This window comes from Stigmatopora argus, chromosome 1 (genome assembly GCF_051989625.1).
Source record: "Stigmatopora argus isolate UIUO_Sarg chromosome 1, RoL_Sarg_1.0, whole genome shotgun sequence".
Lineage (NCBI taxonomy): Eukaryota > Metazoa > Chordata > Actinopteri > Syngnathiformes > Syngnathidae > Stigmatopora > Stigmatopora argus.
In genome coordinates this window covers 17,569,417-17,596,999 of record NC_135387.1, presented here as the reverse complement: position 1 = coordinate 17,596,999, position 27,583 = coordinate 17,569,417, and the positions used below count along the sequence as shown (strand labels likewise).

The following is a 27,583-nucleotide window of genomic DNA, read 5'->3' as shown; positions in this document are numbered from 1 at the left end:
ACTGTATACCTTTGACCCCTTTTGCGTAGAAATGTTCATTTCTACCCATTTTGAAATGTTGCAATGTTTGCATTCAGAAAATGGAGGAAAACGTCAAAAGCTTAATAAATCTGCCTTCATCCCATCCGCCTCAAATTTGAAACTCCTGCTGCTCTCGGCTGTAAAGTCTAGTTTAAAAGAAATTAAGTCTTTTTTCACAATCCTACTAAAGACCAAACTTGTAAACTCGAACTACAAACAGAGTCTTTGCTCGAGGAAAAGAAATAAAAATAATGTTAAATGGTGGTTTAACTGCACATTAATCCAGAACAGTTGAAATAACTTAACTATTAAAGTCGTAATACACATTCAGTACACATTATACATGTGCATATCACTGTCAATTAGACATTCAATAATTGCCATCAATGGTTCATATTGATACTACGCTGTCTGGTATGCAATATTTAGGTTGAGCTTTGTGCTGCATAAAGAACTGACCATCAAACACACACACACACATTTTAAAAATAGATTAGCCTTTTGTAATCTAGTCATAGAAGAATTGGGGATTTGTCCCATCCCTGTCAGTATTAGCGCGCGCGCTCCATTCTTTGGCCATTGTGTTGTTCTAATCTCCTAATCACATGAGTGCCGCATCACTGAGTTTGTGTTGCGTACATACGAGACAATTAGTTCACGTGCAGCACAGCATATGGACGAGAATTGTTGTTGTGCAAATATAGTTAGTTTGCTACTTTGCAACTTACTATTTTCTTTTCTTGTTTGGCAGCTTTGAACAAATCCATTTCAAACGCGACTGTCAGAACATTGGTGAGCAGAAATGGAGACAGCATTTAAAGAAAGAAAAAAACACACACTCGCCTTGGAAAGAAAAGCTTTTGACTCCTTTTGTCGTCATCTTACCCTAAATGGTCTCCAGAGAGTTCCATCAGCTCAATCTCATCAGGACCCACTTCGTCCACGCCGGTGTGCCTTTGGGTGACACTGCAGCATCCCATCATGGGCACAATTTGCTCCTCCCGTTTGGCCCTCAATCTCGTCCGATCCTACGCAACACGGCGGGCAGCATGTCCCCACTTGTGCGATTGCCGTCCTCGATCGGTCACAGACACAAAAAGGTCCTAAAAGAGGATATTGGGCAGAGGAAAGAGGAGGGGCTGCAGCTAATCTCTAGTTCGCCCCCTTTTTTTCCTCACCACCACCACATACTGGCAGGAAAGAACATGAAAGGTTTTCAGGTAGTATCTAAAGAGTCGGGGGAATTGAAAGACAAAAGTGGTGAGTCGCAGTTTAGTCCTTCCTTCCTGTCAGTGTAGAATTCTAACACGTTTTGAAACACTCTGGATGCAGTAAGCCTACTTTGGAAACACTGGCCTGTGTACGTATTGTTGTGGTTCCAAATTCCATGCAATTGCCCAGTAGGAGTTCCAGAGTGGGATTATTGTTATTACAAGATGAGTCAGCAAGTGGGCCCAACACTTGAGAAACGCTGTAAGATTGAGCCAAAAGACGTGTTGTCGGTTTGTGTAGGTGACTCATGTCACAGGACCAGATGAATAAGATCGGATGTTCCAGAAAATGAATCAAATACAAAGATTTAAGGCACTGTTGTGTGTGTGGAATATTCCACTAACTTTTTGTACATGTTGTGATCAATCTTTATTCATTTATTTATTTACTTACAATACAAACTGGGATTGAAATAGACTGTTTATCATAATACAAAATGGTATAGTACATAATTGAATCAAATTGAATAAAATGACTTATTTTGAGCATCAACAACAATATCATTAAATCTCATGGGAAAATATAGAACAATCATAAAAATACACTTCACTGTTGCTGTACAAATGTAATTTGTCTATTCCTGTTTGAAAAAAATATATTTTTTATTTCTTTAACATTTTAATAAATTCATTTAATTTTAATACATCAACTGATAAAATTACTGAAAGAAACAAAAGACAGATTCAGCTCAAGTCAAAGATAGGCTGATAAAAAAAAAAATCAGTACTACATAATATACATTTAACACTACATATTATTATTAGTCTCAAGTAGTTTAAAAAAATATTTCTTTTCACTTTACAGGTATACTAATATGGTTTGCGTGAAAAAGTGAAATTTGTCCTTTTTATAAATTGATTAAATGCAGCAAAACATTTCAATCGTTAGTTTATTTTAATTGTAATGAATCTGGCTTACAGCGAATAAAATGTTCCCCCTATTTTGCTGCTGAGATTGACACCACATTTAGGTTTGTTTGTTTTTTTAATGCATTTTTAAAATATGACCATACCAGATGCTATGACACATGCTCATCAACTACCATTAGGTTTCTGGTTAACAGTTAAAGCTCTCCCCACTGACCGTTGTGACTTTGGTCTTTTGGCTCTTTTTACAGAATTGGTGTCCATTTTGTGTGTTCTTGTTGTGTGTTGTTCTGCGCTATGGAGACCATTGTACAAGACCACAAAGTCCTTCTGACAGGCCAAAGGCAAGATCCGCTGTCTTAGGCGGCACTTGTTAAAGATTTCAAGCGTTAAATCTGAAGAAGAGCGGCCAAGAAATGACACGTGGAAGACACAAACATGCATGCCAATCCTAAATGAACCTACCCAGGGTCTCCGCTATAGTATTGGGTATCACTTTCTTGAGCACCTCACAGTTGACATGGAGAGCTGGATTACAGTTCATCTCCAAAAGCCACACCTTTTTTAACAGTAGATGATTCAAAAACACACATGAAACACTGTCATCTTTTCACCCACCTTAAAGTTCTGGTCCACCATGAAGTCGCAGCCAATCAGGTCGAAGAAACCCAGCTTGCGATCCAGCTTGGATTTGACAGCAAGGAAACACTGTGTCATTATCTGCTGCATGCAACGCTGAAGCACATAAAAAGGCATCGATTCATGGCAACGTTGATGCTAAATTGTGAACTGTATATACCAACAACAACATCATTCATTATCGTGAAGTACATCTCCATTAATGAAATCCAATACAACAGTGGTTATGAAACATTTGACCGCAAATCCCACAACAAAGAATAAATACTTGGTTCTCGGAGTGACACCATCAGGGACAATATGAAAATATTTTTTTCCTCGGGAAGAAAATAAAAGGCAGCGTTCCACGTACTAAAGGGGAGTTAAATGGTCTTACACTTTGATCTGGTTCCTAAAAATGTGAAAATAAACCGTTCAAAAGCATTCAATGCGAATTTGGGTCATTAAAGTTGACTATACAACCAAACTGTACTAGATGGTTGCACTTTAATAAGGTTTTATGAACATTTAATTCATTCAATCTTTGGCGCACAACAAGAGGCAAATCGCAGACCATACTCATTCCAAACTATAAAAAAAAATCACTGCAAAAGAGTATCACAGTGTACTACAAGTCTCTAGGAGACCCGAGTGGGCTAAGCGGGGGGTTTTATGACACAGTTAATGGGCAAGTAGTCAATTAACAAATTAATGTATCAATCAATATAATAATATCATTGGCGAAATTACACTTGATAAAGGCAGCGGGCCTTAACTTATTTATTACCTATTTATTTATGTCTAAAATGTCTTTTCCTGTGTCTGTATTCTCACCCTCTTGCTACTGTGACAATGAAATTTCCCGAATACGGGATAAATAAAGTTCATACCTGTCAACCTCTGCCGATAACTGCCCTTATAAATGATTATGATTCCCCTTACAAACCCCCAAAAAACCTTACAAACACCGTACGAGTCGTACGGTGTTTGTAAGGTTTTTTGGGGGGTCATAATCATTTATAAAGGCAGTTATCGGCAGAGGTTGACAGGTATGAAAGTTATCTAATCTAATCTAAACCAGAGTACCTGCAGAAAAACCACACAACCCCGGGGAGAACAAGCAAACTTCATACACTGAGGACCCACCTGGGATCGAACCCACGACCCTAGAACTGCGAGGCCGACAAACTAACCACTCGCCGGCCTTCACCGCAATCAGGTGCAAGTTGCATGTGCATGATTCTAATCTAATTGGTCCCTACGAGCTCACTGAAAACATCATCAGCACTCACTGTGAAAGCGCCCAGCACCCAATCACGAGCAATCGGAAAGCGCTCGTTTATGTAGGCGTTGAAGCTCTCCATGGACCACACGGTATCCTCCTTGACACGGCTGTACAGGGGGTTCTTCTTCTGCATGCACTACCGGTGGCCAACAGGGGGCGACAAACACACGTCGTGTAAACTCTTGTAAGGTTAATGCTCCAGAATTACTATATTGATGGGGTCGGTCATCAATACCTGATTGGTCAGGTGGGCCGAGAGATTGCGGGAGTCGGGGTCGTAGGGGTCACAGGTGAGTCGGACGTATCCGTGGCGGAAGAAGACCATGTAAGGTGACGTGCAGGCGATGAGGAGATAGGAGCGAACGTCAAACTTCTTTCCTTTTAACAGTAGCGGCTTCTGGATGTAGCTTCTCGAGTAAAGAAACAAAAAAGAAGAGAAAATTCAGATTTTGTGCAGAAAGGGTTCAAAGCAAGTAAGACATTGGACTTTTTTTCTTCTTCCTAAAACCGGTACAAGAAAAAAATATAAGGCATCATAGATAGGCTAACAAATAGCATTTGCAGTGCATTAAATGCCTTTTAGCAATAAATATTGGAAAATAAATGGTGGCGCAACATATGTAGACAAATAAAATCACAAAACTTTCAGGAAATATTTGTGATTCTTTTCAAAGAATAACTTATTACATGGCTGACTTTTGAGGGTGCAACTCTCCAGCAATGAGAAAATGCTATTGAATATCAACTCCAATCCACAGGCACCACTCCAAACATATGAGTAACTTTCATATTGAGAACATCAGTAAGTGTGTACGCACTGTTGGACGATGTAAGCTTGTGGCTGGCGGTGAAACATCTTCGTGTTGCCATGCAGCTCGCCCTTGCGTTGTAGTTTTAGTTTCAAGGCTGCAACGTCCTCGGCGCTCCTAAGCAGAAAGATCCCTCTGCCCTGGTTCAGACCCGTGGGCTTGCATATCCACATTTCACTGTAATTGCTCTTCCCACCTGTAGAGCACCGATGACTCTCATAAATGTGTTCCATTTAATTTTTTTTTAAATGCACTCACTGTAAATGATGACAAATACGTCCTTGAGGGAGTTACTTGTCTGTTTAGTCAATCATTGGAGGGAAGGGGATCAATGACATGACAGTTTTGCTCTCAGGCAAATTAAGAATTAGTGTTATGTTAAGATAACCCGCAACATTCAGCCGTGTCGTGTTTGTGCCTCGGCTTTGCCCTTTGCCGACTCATCGCTACGGCAACAGCAGGTTTCCCGGGCGACTTTATCGGGGCCTCGCGGGAGATAAAGTGCATTGCTTTTCCACCGTTGGCGAAAGCATCCCCAAGGTGCCTGTTGTGTTAACGCGGCCATTCGCATTTTATTGTTTGATTTCAGCGCCTTCTAACTAAACACAAAGCCTGTTCAACCAGTGTCGCGTGTGCGTGTACTCCAGGGAAATCATTCCAAGTTTACCTTGCTGCCGAGCAAAGAATGCCTCCCGCTCTTCTTTCACATCCAAACGGAAGGTTGTGGGAATGAACTCCTTCATTTTCAGCTTCCTGTGTGTAGCATGCAGATGGCATGACTGCACGCTGTTGAGCAAACTGATTGCAGCTTTACCTGATCGCTCGGCCGTGGTTGACTTTGCTACTGACTCGCTCGTACTCCCTCAGACTGCTGAGAAGGCCGATCTTTGTGGTCAGCACCTTGTTGTTGGGGATCTGATACACAAGTTGTTTCCCTGAGAGCAACGTGGAAAACATCTCCCGCATCAAGCGTGTCATATTCTGTTATCGTGATGGTCAACCCGTTCTCTCACCTTCTCTAAAGTTGAGGTAGGTGCGTGAAAATTTGGTCTCGCACCACTTGAGTTTAAAGTCCTCCCTGTGTTTGTTGTATGTTCTCGTCCATCCCCTCTTCTCACAGTAGGCGCTCACTCTAAAGGGCACAATTACACCCACACAACGCAAAGGCAAGCACCCCTATAAAAACCCCTATAATCCTTCCTCCCATCAGCTGTCAGGCTCTTTAACAAAAGAAATGGCTGAATTTTAAGACCAACCGTATGTATACATGTACATCTGTGTATGTATTTATATGTATATATGTATATATGTATATGTATATATGTATATGTATATATGTATATGTATATATGTATATGTTTATATGTATATATGTACATGTGTATATGTACATATGTATATGTATATATGTATATGTATATGTATATATGTATATATGTATATATGTATATATGTATATGTATATATGTATATATGTATATGTATATATGTATATGTATATGTATATATGTATATATGTATATATGTATATGTATATATGTATATATGTATATGTATATATGTATATATGTATATGTATATATGTATATATGTATATGTATATATGTATATGTCTATATGTATATATGTATATAGGTATATGTATTTCAGCAACACGCTTATTATTTATTTATATATCTTTATTTATTTATTAACTAATTTATGAATTGACTTATTTATTACCTATTTATGTCTAAAATGTCTTTTCCTGTGTCTGTATTCTCACCCTCTTGCTACTATGACAATGACATCTCCTGAATATGGGATGAATAAAGCTATCTAATCTAATTTATTGTAGTATTTCAACTGTAAAGGAAACAACCAGATGTCCCGATCCGACTGTCCACATGATATGACAAGATGTCCTACTTACATCTCGGCGCCATTGCCTCCTCCAAAATAAAAGAAGGGCCCAGAACCTCGCGGCTCCTCCACACGCTTCCCCCTTTTACTGACTGGAGTGGAGCACATTTTGGGTGAAGACTTAGAATATGAAAGGCTGCACGTGACATTTGTACCAATAAATACAGTATTTTTACTCCATAGTAGTATTTGAAAATGTATCATGTACTACATACAGTATGTTGGGATGAGTCGTGCACACCTGAGCTTCTTGCCCGTCTCTTCTTGTCGGAAGCAGGCGGCTCCTCCTCCGCTTGGACCTTCATCGGTCTGTCTTCTTCTGTTCCACCCCGGATGGCATCCTTCCGGGCCTTGCTGCGGGGCTCCGGCAAGCTCTTAGATGACATTTGCTCTCCAGCTAAAGAACAAGAAGAAGCTGAAAGGCCCTTCGTGAACAGCAATATGCAGGTCATACTTTTGACAGAATGTGAAAGTGAGTAGATATACAAAAATGAGATTTCTGTAAATCCAGGTTTTTTGAAGACCTTTCAATGTTTGGGTACTCTGACTCAAGCATTGTGTTTTTCCATCTATGTGCTTGAAATAGTAAATGTAAATAAATTTGAAATAACGTAGGATTAATTCCATTTGTTCATTCTGTTGCTGCAACCACATCCAAAATCACCCATAAAAACCTATTTGCACTAAAACACCATAGCCACCTCATATGCTGCTAACCACTTTAGACCCCCTTTTTTTACTTCACTTCATTTTTATGGTTTATACTGGTATCTTTTTCATGTCTACTTATTCATGCGTGTACTTTATGGTGAAGCTTTAAATCTCATTGTACTATAATTCGATTCAATAGAATGATGCAAAGCACCAGCTTTCATCATCATAGTCTTTTTTGTGTCTTTTCTGGAGCAAGAAAATCCTTTGGTAAAGAATGCTCTAAGATGCAGGACAGGCCATCAGTTGGCAAATCACCTTGATTTTGAAGCATCTTTAGGTCCCGAGTACAAATGTTGTGTTGATGAATAATATTAAATCTACCCTTACCTTCACACGGTGAGGGAAAGCAGCAAAATGTGAGCTTATTATATTTCCCAGCCCTCTCAAAGATACTCCCTCCACCATACGTGCATTTGAGCCGGCAGCCAGGCAAAGCCACAGAGCAAATGTTTTAGTCCACCACAGTGGCGGTCATCAAACCTCCCCCCTCCGCTTAAACAGTCAAGTTTGCCCAGAAATGGGAGCCATGGTAACACTGGGACAATCTTTCCACAGCAACTCCTCAAGAAGAGTGTGTATTGCACAGCCACTCTGTGTTTAGATTCATCCAATATTAACTACCTGGAGGCCTCCACTGTTGTGTCAACGGGATGGTATTGTGTCCTCACACAAAGGCTAAATGCTATTGTTTTGCTTGGGAGAGGCTCCAGCTCACCTGTAACCCTCAGGAGGACAAGTACTATAGAAAATAGATGTTTTTTATTGTCCAAGTCACTGTGATTTATAGTGGAGGCCTTTTTTTAAACCTAAAAAACAAACTAATATGTATACCGTATTTTTCGGATGATAAGTCGCATTTTTGGGAGGGCAATTCTTATGGTATCAGAAACCAAGAACGAAACAATAGTAAAATGGAGAAGAACAGCTTAAACAGACATCTGTTAACTTAACAGTTTATCAGATAAGTATAGCCAAAACAACAACAACAAAAAACAGAGGTCAGAGTGGAAAAAAACCAAAATGTATTAGAAGAATATTAGTCACAAGCCCAGCAACTAAAGGAAATCATGACAGTATTTACTGTTTGGGAACAACAACATTGGTAGTAATTCAATTAAAAACATAACAAAGTAAATAGAGTAGGCCTAAAGCCTTAATACCTCCATCTGATTCTGGTGTCCCATCATGATTTTTTTTAAACACATTATTATGATGGGCAAATGATTAGCAATTGTGTAAATCACCTGGAGTGAGCTTCATTCAAATGAAATGAATTTTAAGATCCAGATATTTCCATTGAACGTCAATCTGCCTGTGAAAATTGTTGCAGCACCCGTTGGATTAAGACTTACTTGGTCTCAGTTCTCTCCCACCGCACCCTATGACTGTGACTATATCGTATTTTGCGCAGCGCCACACAAAGCTGTGATTATTATCTTAAGGCAATGGCAAAATAACCCTTCCATGACAATTAGGACTCATCCATCATCATGCTTCGGGCAAATGTTGTTGAGCAATATGCTTGCACATTTTGTCTCATACATGTCACGCTGCTTTTCCAAAGGTTATCTCATCTCTCATTTTCTGAACCGCTTTATCCTCACTAGGGTCACAGGGGGTGCTGGAGCCAATCCCAGCTGACTTCGGGCTGGAGGCGTGGGACACCCTGAATCGGTGGTCAGCCAATCAATCGCAGGGCACGAGGAGACCAACAACCATTCATGCACACACTCATACCTAAGGCCAATTTAGAGTGTCCAATCAGCCTACCATGCATGTTTTTGGGAATGTGGGAGGAAACTGGAGTACCTGGACAAAACCCATGCAGGCCCGAGGAGAACATGCAAGCTCCACACAGATGGACCGATTTGAACCCAGGTCCCCCAACGTGAGGCCAACGCGCTAACCACTCGCGCCGCCGGGCCACCCTCCAAAAGTTATATTAACAAAAATAAATTCACATGATGTTTAAACACAACTAGAATTATGGTTATCTATTAAAAGACTACTCTTTAGTTTTATACTGTATTTTTACAGTACCCGTAGTCTACTTCAACACAGCTTGTGAGTACATTGGCCACCTTTGGAACCTGAGATGTTTCAGCACAGTTATCAGCGAGAAACTCAGACCTTGGGAGTGGGCCTCAGCTCTCGTCGGAAACAGCCGCAGCCACGCCTGGATAAAGAGCCGCCATTGGATAGACACGCTGTTAAAGGCTGCTGCAGGTGGACAAAGGCAGCAGGCTTGTTTTACAACCCCTTCCAGTGCATGCTAAGCCATCTGCCCATAGGATGGGTGTGTACGTGTCCACGTGTTGTGCGTGTGTTTACATGTAGTGTCTGAATAAGCTTTGTGTTAGTATTGGTTTTGTATGACAAACTTTTTGTTGTTACAAAACACTCTTAGTATCACCTGCTAAATCATTCGTTAAAAACTTGATGAACTCAGATGTTCTTCCTTTTCAAATACCAAAATCAGCCAGGTGTTTATCCTATTTAAATTATCATTGTTAAATAGTAATGTTTTTAAAAAGTTACAAGTATGAATGTTTTTTGTTGTGGTTTCTTTTAACACCAAAATGGTCATGTTAATTTGTCCCACTCTGAATTACTAATGATGCAAGGCATCACTATGCATAAAATACAGATTACAAAAGTATTTTGCTCATCTACAGTAATTCATAATGGCAAGCATTGCGTGGCAGAAATTACTATTAAAAAAGTGTTGAAGTGACAACCCATCAGTACAATTGTTAGTAAATGGGGAAGAGTTCGTTGTTATTTCAAGGGTTGGCATCATAAACTAAAGGCTTACTCAAAACATCTAACTTGCATAATACAAGTACACAGAACTATCGTATTTACTCGCATATAAGCCACCCGCGTATATAAGCCGCACCCTGAAAGTTGCCTTGAAAAGAGCAGTGACGAGAACGTTTTGCATTTTAAGCAAGATAAGTTTTTTTCATGAATTTCATTCATAGACGTCAAAGTACATTTTGTTTAGCGTTTTATCTGTTCATCTTTTCTCTATTTTGAAATAAATGTATCAGCATTCACTTGCGTCGTGACGTCTATGTACTGCGTCATCGTGTCACGGCGCCGTCAAATTGCAGTTTATTTGCAAGTCGTGTTTTTATGCGCATATAAGCCGTACCCTCGATTGAGTCATCATTTTTTGTCCGACAAAAGCAGCTTATATGCGAGTAAATACGGTATATATTTGGGGGCGTCAAGTGTATCGTTAGCCCATCCCCACATCATTATACCTGCACCAGGAAATGCTGGGCAATTACAGCCTCCAGCTATGGTGTCCCTACACAACCTATTATTATTGCTATTCGGAAGGATTCTCCGAGTCAGCGTGTTATAGAGTGGCGGCAATGGAGTTAAGTTACCGAGTAAAGAGAGGCGTGCCACAATAGGCTCACTCTCTGATTTCCTTACACGAGTACAATAGGGGGAGGTGTTCCCAGGCTCAGTCCTTCCCACTCACGAATACAAGATGACAGTGTTGGCAAGTAACCCAATACAAATACTTTGTCATGCGACACAAGTATTTGTATTTGAGTATTGAGTTTTATTCTCCATGCCGCTTATTCTCACAAGGATCAGGGGGTGCCAAAGCCTATCCCAGCAAACTACAGGTAGGATGCGGGTTACGCCCTGAATTGGTTGCCGGCCAATAGCAGAGTACAATTCATGCACAAAACCACATCTAACGACAATTAATATTCGACCGGCTTATCGTGCATGTTTTTGAGATGTGGGTGGAAACCGGAGTACCCGGAGAAGAGCCACTGGCGCTGGGAGAACATGCAAACTCCACACAGGAAGCCCGGATCCCACCGGGGATTGAAACCTTGATCTCAGAACTGCGAGGCACGCGTGCTAACTCACAAAATTAAGTATTTATACTATTTACTATTTAGATTTAAAAAAAAAAAAAAAAAAACAATGGGATGTCCCACCCATTGAATACTTTCAAATACAGCCTAATCCTTATTGGTCATCATCAATGATCCTCATTTGTAAACTACCAAAAACCAAATATGGATCTAAAGCCACTGTGAACATTAAAACAAAAATGAAGTTCATCATGAAGAGTATCGACTGATACGGTATGGGAACTGTCATTGCTAAAATCATCTTTGCACATGAACAGTATTCTCATTTCAGTGCGAAAACAAACATCTGCTGTGGCATCTGTAGTTGGGGGTGCCGTTGTATTTCTCGCCTGTCAATCATCCAGACAGTCACTTTCAATCAATTACAAACAAAGGTGTAAGCTTTAGCTAATTTCAGGTAAAGAGAAAGATACTTCTCATAGGTTTTCAAAATGGCAAAGCGACATGTAATCAAGTCAAGGCAATCAAGAGGCGCAATGGGTACAACTGGAATCAGCATGTTTATTTTATTTGTTGTTTTTTCTTGATTTGCTTCAAGTTCTAAATCATTTTTAAACAATTAGGGTAACTATAGTGCTCAGTTTCCGTGCCCTAGCAATCCTTTACTCTCCATCCTGACCCACCAGTCTCTTAGCGCGGGAAGAGAAATCCGGTCCGACTGCTCTAAGCATGCACAGACCAGCTCAGGAATCCTCTGCAGGCTCTCTTCTGAAATGAATGATCCAGTCGCGTGACGTCCAGAAGGCGGAAGTGATATTTTCCAAGATGTTCTTTCAACTGCCATCAAACAAAATGAGCGCTGTCGAGACTTGACCTTGTCATCGTTAGGATATTAATAACTTTAAAAAAGGGTGCATTTATAGAATTATCCATCCTTTGATTAAAAATTTTAGGAATAATTGCAAAGAAATAATTGGCAATCATGTTAAAACCATGTTATTCAATACTACCTGACACGGAGGAAGGCTACGCTATTGGCCAGACTTTTTTTTTTAGATTATTACAGTAGATATGCTTAATATACCGTGGAGAATTGATGGGAAAGGTGCTTACTGATCAGATAATGACTCAGTGCCTGAGGCCAACCAGACAAAAGCGAGCCGGTAGGCAGGTGGGTGAAAGGCTGTCGAAAACGGGCAACTTGCTCATACGTATGAGTCCCGTCATGAAATTATTTTTAAATTTTGCTGTACAAAGGTCTGCACGTGGTCAGTGGCCGCAAAAACATGCCTCCTGCATGTGATGATTGTTTTTATTATTAGTACTAACATTGACGATTATAGGGTCTCATGATACACAGAATTTTTTAACATTACTTTTTTTTATTATCATCAATATTTTGTGATAAGTTATTTTTGTCACTATTTTACAATTGCTCCTTTTGTATTGTCATCACTTATATACAAGGCTATTTAGATTAATGTTATTTAATATATTATTATTGAAATTTAAAAAATTAAAATCTAATTTTTGAATTATTGTTATTAATCAAAGTGTCCATTTTTTTTACTTTGACTTATTTTAGTCCCATGTCTATTAGTATTATCTTGACTTGCATTATTAATCAGGTTTATTACAACTAAAACAGATTAAATAATCTTGTCACAGGTATTATCATTACCGGTATTTGAACGAATATATTTATGTCAACATTATTAGATTAGTTTTGATAATATTTTACCATTTATTTTTCTTTGTTTTGTGATGCTTTTATTGTAATAATGCATTTTTGTTGTTATCATTGCTACTCAGTTGTGTGTCATTATTTCTTATAGTGTGTTTTTGCATAAGTATTACGATCCCGATTATTGGTTTGATCTTTTTTATTATTAAACGAGAGAGGCCCCAAGAGTGACACAATAAGGCCTTATCTTATGCGGTGCGAGTGGGGGTGGAGCAGCAAGTTTAAAAAGAGGCTCTGTTCGTCAGTAACTTGATCCACACCTGACTGGAGCTCGACATTCCGCTCTCACCGAGGGCCGCGACGCCATTTCAGCGAGAGGGCAATGAGGTGGGAACGCATTGCCAGACAATTCAGAGAAAATAAGTCAAACAAGACATCGAAAGTGAATTCTCACCATATTTATTGGATCCATTCATTCTCATACATCACGTGTTGCGCCCAAGAAAAAAAAATGCACCGTAACAATGCCGTGTGCATTCATATAAAGGACAAAGGACTCGTTCCTTGAAAGAATTCAGTTACAGTTCACGAGGGTTCAGAGAGGACACATTGTACCGGCAACAAAATTCATCCCCATACGCTCGCCATTATTCAAGGCTATTCCGGCTTATATGTCATCGAAACGTTCCCGGTTGAGCGTAGTTAAACTTTGACTCGAGTCACACGGAAGAAGCCCGGTGATAATCATCGCTCTTCCAGTGGAAGGATCATAGTTCCGCCTTGAGAGTCTACTAAGACGCAATAGAGTGAGAGAACAGAAGGAAGACAGCGGAAGGCAATGCCATTTAATGGACGGCATTACCAGACAGTATTAGACACCAGTAATTACATCTAACCATGTCTGGTAAGACGCCTATCAACGGGCTGGAAGGGCCACTTCCTACGAAGCAGCAGTGCAGAAGAAACTGTCTCAAATCTTGCCCAAACATTTTCTTTTGTTTACCAGAGACCAATCGCCTTCTTTCTGCATCAAGCATGTACCATTTCCTACAAGGAGGGGAATTCTGGTGGCTAATAGAGCCGAGTGGGTAAATAAAGGTGCGGCCAAGTGTTAAGCATAAAGGGTAAAAACACACGACAGGGTGGTTCTGCTGGCTTTAACACTTGGTTGGGGATATTCAATTCCTGATTTGAACGCTGGAATGCCTACGGTTTCGCCACATTTTCTACGTTGGCTAGCTAAATTAACAAAAGGCTCCCACAGACAGTTGAGCTCAGTTTCGGGATGGACCGCGCCAGTCGGGCCGACGGCGGTTTCGCAACACAAAGGCCGTCGCTGTTCGGGGTAGGCAACCAAAAAAAAAAGAGGGGCGGGGACACGTATGACAGGTGGAACAATCAACGTATTGCTATTCTTTTACGCGGTTGGGGTGGGGTTGACATAGAAGACAAGGGAAAAAAAATGGCAGGAAGGTAAGTAAAGAAGTTAAAGGCTGCAGCTGAGCTAGAGGGATTTTTCAGTGCACGCATTTAACCCTAGTGACTATTTTTGGTTATTTGGGAAAAAAATAAAAATAAATAAAACAAACTAACTCCCAAGATTGTGTCATACAGGCAGGCTATAATATTGAGATAATCTATGAAAGTGAGGCTTGAATGCAACATCCACAGATTTTTTTAATAAAAAATATTTTTGGATTTAATCAATGAAAAAAAAAAAAGAGTATACATTAGCTGTTAATTAAAAGCAAAAACATTTTTTTTTAAATTTTGAAATTGATTGTTTTTCATTTGGAATGTATTAGTATTGAATCATTTTTTGCCATTGACAATGTCCAATTCATTCTAACTGAGAGGACTGACTATGAATGCTCATATTTTAGATAGATGTCCAAATCATTTTGCCTGGAAGGGGCAAATGAACAAATATGAACTGGATTGGACGTCTAGGGCATGCCCCTCCTCCCGTCTTCTTGCTAAATTTAACCTGTCACCCGCTTGAGTTGAGTCTGACTGCAATCAATAGTCATTAGAGTTAACATTTGATGGGCGACTGTAGGTTTTCGGTCACCCAGAAAACATCGTTACCAGACAGTGTTAGAACAACAGTAGTACAATCCAGCACTGCCGGGTAAGATGGATTCTAAGAGCCTCATTCTCCCGCCTGCCCAGGACTTCACTTCCGCTCTGGTTCGCACTGATGCTAACGTGCTACTTTGTGCTGTCGTTGCCAGCAGATGACTATCATCATCATTACCAGGCAGTATTAGAAAAAGATGTAGTCCAATGCTGCCTCGTAAGATGGAGATGCTCACCCATAATCAAGAACAGTCCTAAAGCAGCATCAACGATAGGTAACATTTCTATAGACCATAGTGTCAAACTTGATCATCAGCGAAAGCAAGTCGTGCACTCCGATTTTCTGTTTTACACTCAAATAAAATTTAAAATGTCATTTTTCAAAATTGAAAAAAAATACATAAACTTAAAAAGTTAAAAAGACAAGATTTGCAATATTTGTCCGTTTTGTTTTGGCTCAACAAAATCTCTGAACAATTCATAAACGTCGAATAATTGCGACAGCCCTAGTTGGCAGATATATTCCCCCCTCCGACAGTTCCATGCGGTCCGTGTCAAAAATAAGTTTGCTCTAGATTAAGATTCAATTATTCTCACTACTATTCTACCACATATATGAGCGTGCCAATCAAGGAGTCGTTTTCAAGTGCAGTCCAGAATTTTAACGCTGTCCATTCCGGCTCAAGTTGCCTACTTAGTTAGCAAAATGTAAACACTGGAGCGGAACATCCACTTGACGATGTTAAGAAAGCTTGCGTTGCGCTCTCAGGCCCACACTGGCTGTCATAGAACACTGGGCCACATAAGTTGTTAATGATTGCCCAAACCTGTTCTGACTAGTCTAAAGCGATGGCGCGGCAACCAAGAGAGGAAGGGCTGCATTTTCACACAGTGCACAGCGGTTAGTAATTTCACACAGAATTGAGAAAAATACAATGGACGCAAACGGTTTTTCAGTCAACCTATCCTGTGAATTCAATTTCTCTTAATTCGACTAAAAAAATGACAGCAAACAAAAGGGAATAAAATAAGAGGGATTGTTTGCCCCCCCCCTATCGGCGGACCTCTGATGCTTTGTGTTAGTGGAATGATGAAAGGCCGATGGAATGCTGCTCAGCTCGACCTGAACCGGCGGGCCGTATGCAGAAGGTCACCGAGACGCCGCCGCTTTTATTGAATAGCGTGACTACTTCACGGGTGCCAAAAGCTCGCCCACGTACTACCCAAAAAAGTACCAAATTGCTACATCGCCACTGTAGTCGACTAAACTCTACATACAAAATATTTTGTCGAAGACTCGTTTCGACCAGAAAAGGTGCGTTAATGACATAATGGAAGATTTTCCGTCATGCCGGCAAGCCCAGGTTTGAAAGGGGGAGAGAGAAAAAGGGGGAAAAGGTCAGAGCGAAGCATAATGAAGAACGCACCTGTGATCTTACCGTCTTGAAAGGTACCCCAAGCAAAGAAACAACCCCCCCCCAAAAAAAAGTGTTGCCGAAAACGAAAGAGAAGATCTTGAATTTCTTGAGAGAGCTCCCGTCTTCCTCGCGGTCAGTCGGGCCCCATGAAATGAGAAAGCCAAGCAGACCTGCTCACCCAGACTCTATTTAGTTAATGATCAGCATTATAAAGCAGTTGCCGCGGGCCCTCTGAGAACGACAAGAGGGAAGGGAGAAAAGAAAGGGTGTGAAAAGATTAGACAAAGCTTACAGTACCTGCTCAGCGATATGAATGCCGCCGGCCCGCCCGCCCTGGCGTTCAATAAAGTTGCGCTTATTGGCAAAAGTTTGTCCTATTGTACAAGATGGCGCAGCCGCGGTGGGAGTCGTAAGCGCCGGTGGCTGCCCACGCTTTTTGCTGGCTGGAAGTGAGGCGTGATCAGGTAACTCTGCCCTCTGCGCTGGAATGTGACTCCACTGTGAAGTGAACAACCCGATAGGTAAACTGGCCAGGCCCTTAATCAATAGTTGCCGTCTTTGTGGGAAAACAATGGAAAGGAAACCCAAAACTTTACTTAAGTTGGACCTTATCTCAGTCACACGGCTGAGGAACGGCTTAAAATATGTCGTTAGCACATTGGCGCCAGTTGCTTTTGGATTCGTTAAACTTTAAATTTGGAGAATTGTATTCATTCCATTTATGATTACTTTTATCTATTTTTTTCACCCGAACAGGGTACTTATTGACTGTCATTGACGTTGCCAGGCGTCCAATCCATTTATACAGGGAGGGGCGCCCTTCCCAGTCTAAATGGATTGGACGTCTAGCACCGTCAATGGCACTGAAAGATGAGCATTCATGGCCAGTCCTCCCAGTCATGAACTGCATGTCTGTTCCCTGTCAATAACATCCGTGTTAAATACTTTTTAAAAATCTGCTTTAGAATGTTACTTAACCAGTTAATTTTTGTTTTTATCCATTTTAATTGAGTGGTTTTAGGTTATATTAACATAAATAATATATGTAAAATTAATTTTAAAATAAAATGAGATTAAGTTAAAATGTCTGAAAAATATAAAATGATAAAATAGACTTTTAAATGATGAAAAATGGGCACGAGCTCTATTATTTGCTTATAGCTCCGTCAACTTTTGATAAACTTGCCGCCTTGGTGACCACTGTTTCTAAAAGGGTTAAATATCATTTCTAAATAACTAGGCCCCTCTTCATGATTTTAAATGGCCCCGTTCCATTTTAAGGTGAGACCCACCTCCAATCGTCAGGTAAAGTTTTCAATTTTCCCAAAAACTTCAAAGAATATTCTTCAGAGTGAAAGATGTTCAGCCTTAAAATTATTCAACTTCAAAAACCTGTCTTTGTTTTTGTCACTTGGGTTCACGTGACCTGCAGCGTTTCAGGTGTATGAAAGAAATGAACTATCAACCAATCACAATCGTCCACCTCAGTCTGCAGCCTCCACTGTACAGTGCACCTGGTCGACATTTTCCCTCCATTTTGACTTGCGTGCGATTCGTCCGAATAAATCTAGTTGATGAGCACACCAAAGGGACTCCACAACGTAATCTTTCCATGATGGAAATTCCCCAATTGAACTAGAATGACGCCGTAAGCCTGCAAGCAGGCGGATGAGCAGACATTTTACATCCAGCGCACAACCACTTCCTCTTTTGAAACAGCCATCACTAAGACTTGGGGGGGAGAAAAAAAACGGGAACCTCGACGACGAGCGCCAACCAAATCTAGAGTCACAGTTCAACAGGTTGTAGAGAAAAGTTGTTTAACGAGTTATATAATCTCTATAGATACACAAGATATTTCAGTTAAAGTTAAAACAAGTCTGGAACCATCTTTCGGCTGGCTGTCTCCTTGTGCAGAGGTTTTAAAGACCTAAAATCCACTTCTTCATGTCCTTTGACAAGTCTGGCAGTTAGCCTTTACCTGCCCAGACTGGTCTATCCAGTTTAGGAATGAACGTTGGCTTCTATTGTTTTAGAGTCATTCCTTCCACGTACACGGGGCTAGAATTTGATCCGTGTTATTTTCGCATCCCCGACAAAAAGCCCTCTAAACACTCATCGCACAATCACAGACGCGTTTCGTAACGTTAGCCGGAAAACAACGCACCCAAAAAGTTTGAACAAAAGCGATGCTTGGCGACGGGCTATTGCCCGTCTTAAGAAATGGACAACGAGACAAAGAAGTAATCGCGTTGGCGAATTTACCCAACCTTTCCCAGGTGCGGTCATCGAGCCAGAAACCCAATACAAGAGGCATCATTGTGTGTTGTCTTAACGCCGCGCTGGCTAGTCCCCTTCTTTCATGCTCTGGTTGAAGGACAGTGGCGCCTATGGTGTCTGGCGTAGGAGGAGCGGGTAAGACATCCCTCCTTCCAGGTAGATGAAGCCGCATGATGTCAGGAAAAGCCAAACCCCGGAAGAAAAGCGCATCGGTATTCTTCCCGCTGCCGAAGCCGAAGTTCTTTCTTTCCGTTGTTCTCTTGGGTGGTGTTGGACTGTTAAGCTCCTTGAGAAGACAGAGGGAGAATTTGTAAAGGGCTTGGTTTACATGTAGCCCGACTCTCCCTCCTCCTCTTTCCCCCTGCAGGTGTAATTTTCAGGTTAGAGCCAATCTCTTTGGCCTCTGGCGCATACAGGTGTGTCCTCTGCCACATCAGCCAATGGCGGCTAAGAGCATACGCTCCCCAACCCTCCCCGCCGCCGCCTTCTGACTCTCACCTCACCGGTTCGTTTACCTACCCTACAACCCCCATGTACCCCCAGGTGTATTTCGAAGATGTCAATTCAGGCTTTAAGGAAACCACGTCTTCTGTTCCGAATGACATAGCAACGTTTTCTATGGGACGTTATTGTGCTATCGTCAAGTCAAAGTGCCTGTCTTCCTTCATTTTAGTGGCACATGTTGGCCATAACCCAAAATACCTGCCCTTTGATCTCATGAACGGCTTCCCTTTGTGTCCACACACCCTTTATGTCCCAACAATAACCCCAGCGGGAACAACAGGTGAACAAAGTGCAGGTGAGTAAAACTTGAGAAAGACCCACCAGAGGTTTGAGGCCAGTTTCATCATTTTTTAGAGGTGGGGGAGCACCGGTCAACAGAAGGTTTGAGGGGGACATTTGGCCCCCAGGGGCAAACAGAGGCCTAATCCAAAACCTGACCGGGGCTGGGCTGGATTGTGGGCAAGGCAGCCACTTTCGGTCTCGAGGTGTAATTGTCAGGATTAGTCGCTTAACAAAGAGCACAATACCAGAACCATATCCTGTTTCAGCCGGGGTGTGGCACAGCTTGCAGAACTCGGCCGGCAAATGTGGAAGAAGGCGCCTGCCTGAATGCAGTTAAACAAACGCTGAAGCAAACGGCAATAAAAACCTCCCCCAATAAATCATCAGATCTTTGACAGCATATATGATTCCGTGGGCTAGTTTCCCATACATGCGTGACGAGGCAGAACCTTTTGTCCTGGTTTCAAGTTGACAAAAGGCCTTTTGTAATGAATGTGAAATCAAGGGCAGGAAAGTCACTTGGAAGAAACAACCTCCACCACAAGTTTTTTCAAAGAATTATAAGTAACTAATTCTCTCTCTTTTCACACTGGCAGGTCAATCTAGTGAGAAACTCCGGACCCATAGAGAGTCGTTTAGTAAATCGCTAAAACAGTTTGCTTTGTTTGGGTTTTCATTTGCAATGCAAATGAAGAAAGGGGTGAGGCATGGGAGACTGACCTCAACTTATTTGGCTACTGATGCCTATCTCTGGCCGGACGGTCACGCAAGGCAGGATCCAGTAAGCAAGTCAAAAGCATCACTGGCAAATGTAACACAAACAAAAGACCAATTCTAGTACTTCTCATTGCATTTACTAAAAGCCTACACAGCTCCCCATTTCGAGAAAGCCTCCTCTTCAATTGAATTGGAATTAGGTGTGCGTACCCTGAAAATGAAGTGAATTTAGTCTTCTCTTAAGCCTGTTTTAAACAATAAAATCTATTTATACGAAATATACGGAGTCAAACTTCTTGCAACTGAGAGACACAACAGGTGATTCTAAGCAAAAGCCGTCAATTCCTCGCAAATAATTAGCAGATCGCATTCAGACACACACAAGCATTTTGCACCACACGGCAGAGAAGGTAACTGCACTTAGAAACATTAAAAAATAACAATACAGAACGATGGGGCAAGTGAGGTAAAAGGAAAAAAACGGTGGAATAAGATCAGCAACAAGAAGAACAAGAAGCTGTTTCCTGAAAAGATCGCCAACAGAAATTAAACCCTGTACGGCATTGCAGACAAGGTAAAACAAGAGACACTATGCCTGATTGCTTAACATGCAGCATCTGTCAATAGAGGCCTTTCTGGTGGTTTATCCACCTGCCTCCCTTCTGCTCAGAGGCCGAGCGGGATAATTACAGAGATTCACATTGTCTTAGCGGAAATTGGAGGACTTTGCCCAGGTGTGATGTTTGAAAGGGCCTTCATTAAACTGATCGGCATACAGTCTCCTGACAATCAACTAGCTCCTTGTCTAACTATCAGGCAAACATTGCTTGCGGATGGATATTGACATAAGAGGAGATGTTAGAAAGTTTTTGCATTAAATTTGTCCCCAAAATGTCCACTACTGCACTAGGGGGAGATTTATTAGGGACAGTAAGACAGTGAGAGGGGAACAAGATGGGAACAGAACAGGAGAGAAGTAGTGAGGTTGGTGCAATTGGAGTACAGTAGGAGTGGCTATGTACGGGAATATCTACACAACTGTAAAGTACAAGAGAGGACAGTCCAGGAAGTTTGGAAAGTCATGAGTTGTGTAAATAGGGAGTGGCCCCACACCAAGCAACTAACTTACAAGTGTATGCGTCAATGGACAAATGCCAGGAGATCCACACCATCATCCATTAACGTTAGAAGCATCCTGGTGTAGAGGAAGCTGTGTTCTAAATTGTCCATCTATTATGTTTTTTTTGTCATAATCCCAGTAGTGTTTTGATAGAATTGACTGAGTAACTATTTTGGAAATTGTTGGAAAAGTGTTCCATTATGAGTAAATGCACAAAATTTAAATGAAAATATACAGTATCCTATTCACAAAATGTTAGAAAAGGCAAAATTGACACCGGGTGCTTGATCCAAGAATAAAGTAATAGATACATTTTGTGGATCATTGAGAATTGTTCTTTTGTACAGACTTTTTTTTCATATTTCAACATTATGAGACGAAGATGACAGCATTCAAGCGGCATGTTCTCAGAGGCAAGATGACATTGCGCTTATACTGCCACAGTAATCAATAGGAGGCTGTAATGGTAATAAGGAGAGGCTGCAAGTCACAGAAAAACATAGGAGGGAATATGCTATTGATGTTCAGTTTGCTTGTAGAAAACGGCATTTTTTTAAAAAAAATACAGTACTAACAGAGTAACAAATAACTATCTAGTGGTTATGATGTCCAATACTAAAATGAGACATTATTCAGTACAACACAGAGGGAGAGAGAGAGCGTCTTGGCCGGCTGGAACCGGCCGGAATCAGTCAGAACCGACCAGAACCGTCCAGAACCAACCAGAACCAGCCAGAACCGGCCAGAACCAGCCAGAACCGGCCAGAACCGGCCAGAACCAGCCAGAACCAGCCAGAACTGGTCAGAACTAACCAGAACCGGTCAGTACCGGTCAGAACCAACCAGAACCGATCAGTACCGGTCAGAACCGACTGGAGGCTATAGTTCATATTAGGTTCACTGTAACACTTCACTTGAAAGAGGGACCATTTCTGCCATTTTATGAATAACAATCCATTTTTTTTTGAGAAGCAAGCATTATGTCTGTTCCCAGTGATAGAGAATCACCAAGGGAGAAGAGTCGGTCTAGCAGCTTCGGCCCTGCCCTGACTTGCCTCCTGCCACCGGCAGCGTTTAATTGGCCCTTTGAGTGTTCAGTCCTTTCGATCTGTGTGTGTAAATGATGTAGTCCTGTGCTATGATCTCTAGAGGGACAGTTGCCATAGAAAAGGAGAGCTAAGCATACCAATTATCAACGCATCCTATTGCACAACACACCTGTTGGACTCACTGGTTGGTTTCATTTCAACGTGCATGCTGGGATCAGTCTAACACCAGTAAATATCGAATTTAACACTTTCAGATCTAAATCTTTTCAGAAAAACAAACGACTAATCCATTGTCTGTCATTGACTGCGATAGAAATCAAGTGCATTTCAACTAGGACACCTGCACACCCCCTTACCCCCTCCTGATATGAATTGTAAAGATCTTAGTTCATAAAAGAATAATTACAAAGCAAAGGATTTGAAATAAAGTACTGAATGTTTCAGACTAATAATTTGATGTTCATCTTTTACGTCAGAAAATTCAACAGAGTATTTTCACTACGATGTAATCAAATCACAATTGCCCTGCGATTTGCTGGCAACCATTTGAATTGAATTGAATGATTTTATTGTCATTACACAGGTGTAATGAGATTTAAAGCTTTCACCACGAAGTGCACAAATAAGAACAACAAAAGGCAAATAAATAATCAATAAATAAATAAGTAGTCAACGTGAGGTCAGCAGAGCGAGAGCTCACCACTCGCTGAGTTTATGGACGTAAGAACAAAGAAACAAACACAGATAATCACTAAAAATAATTTCAGGCTGTGTCCTGAAAAAAAAAACAATGACTGAATATAATCAAATGGAGTGAATGTATTGCCTTCCATTATTCATAAAAACAAAAACAAGGATTGCATGATTTTTGGGGAAATCCTACCAAATTGTAGACTCTGCAGAGGCAATTTTTGTACCTCTCGAAGCAGAGGTATTCAAACAAACCGTTCCAAGCGGGTGACTCCCAAAAAGCTGCTGGCCTGGCTCAAGTTTCACTCATTCACAAGCAAAATGCAGCAGTTTGTTAAGGCAATGTGTGTAAATGGCATCCAAAGGTCATTGTTCGTTGTGCCCAAATATAAATGCCGTGACAAGTCTCCCTGCCTCTCGGGCACTTGTAGTATTGTAGGCTCTTGAATGGTTTGTGTGTGTTCAGTTGAAGGCATTGTCAAGTACCCTGACCCCGCGTACCATCTACAAACACACCTGTCCACCTGGCGCTGCAAAGACTGTAATTAGCTCGCAGCCTAATCTGTTTACTGAAGCACTAGCACGAGGTAGTAGCAACAATGACTTCCTCAAAGCGAGTAAATACACGTGCATTTACTTGGGAATAAATTGAGATGCTCTTAACTCATTGGGTGCCAGTGAAAGGGCTAAACATACACTCCATTTTGACTAAAGAGGGCAAGGGGACAAATGTTCATTACGTTGGAGAATAACGCCATCATCGGTCTAGCGCCATCAGTGTCAAGATCAGTTTTAAATCATTAATCTTTGTCACTGACAGGCATTGAATTAAAGGAGCCCTTTTGGTCAAATTAGTCTAGTGTTGCCGCGATGTTCTTTGTAAAAACAACACGTCTTATGCATTAAGTCTGAACATATATTGTTCATCCAATGCTTCTTGGGATCTGTCTACAGGGTAACAGCAGGACCCGCTAATGATACAAGATGTGTTTTTGAGATAAAGGTTCTCTAGGGGTGTGAATGGGGGAGTTCAGGTGAACACACAGACAGTAGATGTCCCATTGAGACCAGTTACCAAGTATCACCTGTTCATTACTTCCTGCGCGTGGCATCACAAAGACCTGAGGCTATGACCAAATGAGTTTTTAAATCCTTTATCTACATAATTTTAATTTTACTGAACATACAAGGCCTTATGTATGTTTCCCAAGTTATTTTCAATGTGTAACCATTGAGAATGATGTTCTCGAAGAAAATGCATACGGTACGTATTTGCCATTAAAACTCTTAGAAAAGTGTTATGTCCAACTGTTCTCCACTGAAAAAGCATTTGATCAAATATTTACAGATGGAGATGTGGTGAGCAGTGAGAAACTCCATGTCTGATACAGTTTATGCTGTGAGGTGTGCAGCAGTATATTCGACACACCCACTCACATGGCAGTGATAACGCCTGTAAATCCTAGTTACCGTTAAGTGCTTTTATATTGCTAAAAAACAATGTGAAATCCTGACTGAACGGTATTGTATTGCTCTATGTGACATTGCTCAATGGTAGAAGGAGTTGTACCGCTTGGGCAATCGTCAACTCATGTTGCGTTCTTTTTGAAACGCATTGGGGGAAACGTAGAATCCACTTTTAGAACTAAAGATCAATTCTACAAAACAATAGTTGATGTACACAGGTATAAATAGCATCAAAAATGTCATTGTTTGTGTTGGAACAATATTTTCTCGATTAACATTAAATAACATTAAGGCTGTTTATGCTAGATGTTGTCACAAGACACAATGACATACTTTTTTTTTATTAGCGGGCGTCGTAAAGTCTGTGTAATGATGACACAGAGAATTCTGAATTGATAGCGGTCTTTAGTGAATGATCAGCAGATGAGATGTTTCTTTCGTGTATGAATCAAGTAGAAATCAATGTCCATAGCAGAAACAAGGTTTGCGTCTTCACGTTTCACAAAGATGTCCCTGTGAGAGAGCTACACATTAACGCGGGCAGCTGTCAGAGCTTCTCTCAGCTTGGCCAGAATTTTACAACCCCGCACGCCCTTCCGGGTTTGTCCGAGCTCTGTCAACACGGCAGTCTCCAGGCGGGTGTCTCTGGCAATCCGGCCAACGGAAATGATGCATCTATATGCAGCACTCTCTCGTACGGGCTGATGAGAGCGCGGCAGCCATGGATACGAGCTGAAGCAAAAGGTAACACTTTACATCACAGCAGTAGTGAGTGTACGTACATACCAGCTTGGCCAGGGGTTTATGGCCAGGCCATTACAAATAGCTGCATGTTTACCAAGCATAATCTTTGATCAGTGAGGAAGACGGTTGTAGTTAAATAGGTTCTGAATCAACATCCTGGAAGTCACCCATGTGTAAAACCAAAAACTGTTACCACAGCTCAGGTCCAGCAAACTCATTCACATGTGCCTTTGGGAACAGGCCAATCGATGCATCCATGCAACTACTATACTTTAATTTTCTAGCTGCGTGAGGGATAATATCCTGGTGGACTTCGAGCGGGAGGCACAGTATACACTCGGCTGCTCTCCAGTCAATCATAGGACATAAACAAAAGCCACTTGCAAACAACCACATTAACCACTGAGATGCAGATTCAGAGCTAGAGTGGGCCATTCTACCTATAGATATCTATGGATCAATTCATCCGTTTCCGCTTTTTCCCTCTGCGAAACAGGTGAATCACATGACAGACTTGCTCCACAAGTTTTTATACCAGATGCCCTTTCTTACGCAACCCACAAGCTGAACTCGAACCCAGGCGTCAACATTGGCAGCAGGGAGCTAGGATCCATCAACCAGGTTAATCCAGCCATCTATCTACATGTGGTATTAAATCCAACTTCATAAAGAGGCCACCTTAAAAGTGCACAAACATCTCTCATGTGCCCAAGACATACAAACACTAAATACTCATTATATGAAACTGAGAAAACTAAACAAAAAAATACCCTGCCCCCAAGTCATCACAGTACTGTGCTATTCAATTTATGAGAATAAAAAAGCCAAATGTCTATGCCTCTATTTCCATAATGACTATCACTCAGCATTAACCTCAGATGACCTACCTTTCGTTGCCCTTCTCCGTTTGAAAGTCAACCGAATCTCTTCTAGTAAGACATCCCTCAAAGAGTATTCCTTTCTCCTCTTTCTACTTGAATTAGCAACTTAGTTTTTGCACTGCATGCAAGGAGCTATGAGATACACTGTAATATTATTTAAGAGGCAAGAGGGGGGAAAAAAAGAGAACAACACAGCAAAGATGTTGGCAGCTGTGATGTGTATTGAGAGGAATGCGCCGACGTTATCAGCGACTGAGTTATGCAAGAAGAGTTTGGTGGAAACCTTTGCCTGGTACAGCGCTGGGCCTCAGCCTCCTTAGACACAGGTTAAACACACACTCAACAGCAACACACATGCAGGGCCCAAAACAAGTGGGCCTTGGATCTTTCCAATTACCCCGGGTGAATGGGAGGTGCGCGGACACTCCGCCTGGGTTATCGCACCACCGACACTCCCCATTCTTCTTCCTATTTGACTATTTATAGCTTTCATCTTAAGTATGGGCTTCGACAGAGGGCAATAGGTGCAAGGGAGGTTTGGTGAAAAGAGGATGTACAACTTGAGCAGCCTTAGCCAAAAATCCAGTTACTGTTTTTTTTTCTTCTTCTTCCCAGATGATATGAACTAACATTTTAACACTTCAAAGTTAACGAGGTGATTCCTGTTGTTGAAATGTTGGGTAATCTAAATCTAAACTAGACATTTTCACGTCACTCACACAATCTATTCAAATCTAAACCAAAATTGCAGTGGATGAATTCTTTTTTAAACAAGACTTGATTAATTAACAATCCAATGGGTTATGGCAGAGGTCTCCAAACCGGTCCTCGGGGGCCGCTGTGGGTGAAGGTTTTTGTTCCAAACGATCCAACACAAACAGTTTAACCAATGAGGTTTTTGCTGAAAATAGAAGCACCTGACTGCAATCCACTGATTGCACTTCTAGGATACCAGATTGGTGGAAAAGTTTCCTCTTATAGGTTGGAACGAAAAGCCGCACCCACTGCGGCCCTTTTTGGAATAGTTTGGGGACCACTGGGTTATGGTCTTACACAGCTCTTGTTGTTTAGATTGAATCTATGTTTGGTCGTTTTTTTTCCAGAACAAACATTCAAGTGGAAGGCAGCATGATCAGAAACTAGCAGCAGCCTTAGGCCAAAGTCCTCAATGGCACGATGGCGAAGCCACGAAAAGCCATATCGGGTGAGCACAAAAGGAGGAGGTCACCACTTTTCAGACTTTTTGTCTTCAAAGAAGACAGCTGTCTAATACAGAAGCCCTGTGTGGGATGTGGGGGGTGCAGACAGGGACCACTCCAATGTAAATACACCT

General features: G+C 41.3%; 1 protein-coding gene across 1 annotated transcript in view; it reads right to left on the bottom strand.

Annotated features, from left to right (window-relative positions):
- Nucleotides 1–27,583, bottom strand: part of LOC144077270 (uncharacterized) — a 38,805-nt gene that overhangs the window by 6,432 nt on the left and 4,790 nt on the right. Inside the window, exons 3-13 of the mRNA XM_077604880.1 lie at nt 18,782–19,082; nt 7,015–7,170; nt 6,784–6,865; nt 5,885–6,003; nt 5,686–5,806; nt 5,539–5,624; nt 4,881–5,067; nt 4,298–4,472; nt 4,070–4,198; nt 2,778–2,894; nt 907–1,049 (exon numbers count right to left, since the gene is read on the bottom strand). Coding sequence (XP_077461006.1) covers nt 907–1,049; nt 2,778–2,894; nt 4,070–4,198; nt 4,298–4,472; nt 4,881–5,067; nt 5,539–5,624; nt 5,686–5,806; nt 5,885–6,003; nt 6,784–6,865; nt 7,015–7,170; nt 18,782–19,082 — 1,616 coding nt within the window. The remainder of the gene's footprint in view (nt 1–906; nt 1,050–2,777; nt 2,895–4,069; nt 4,199–4,297; nt 4,473–4,880; nt 5,068–5,538; nt 5,625–5,685; nt 5,807–5,884; nt 6,004–6,783; nt 6,866–7,014; nt 7,171–18,781; nt 19,083–27,583) is intronic.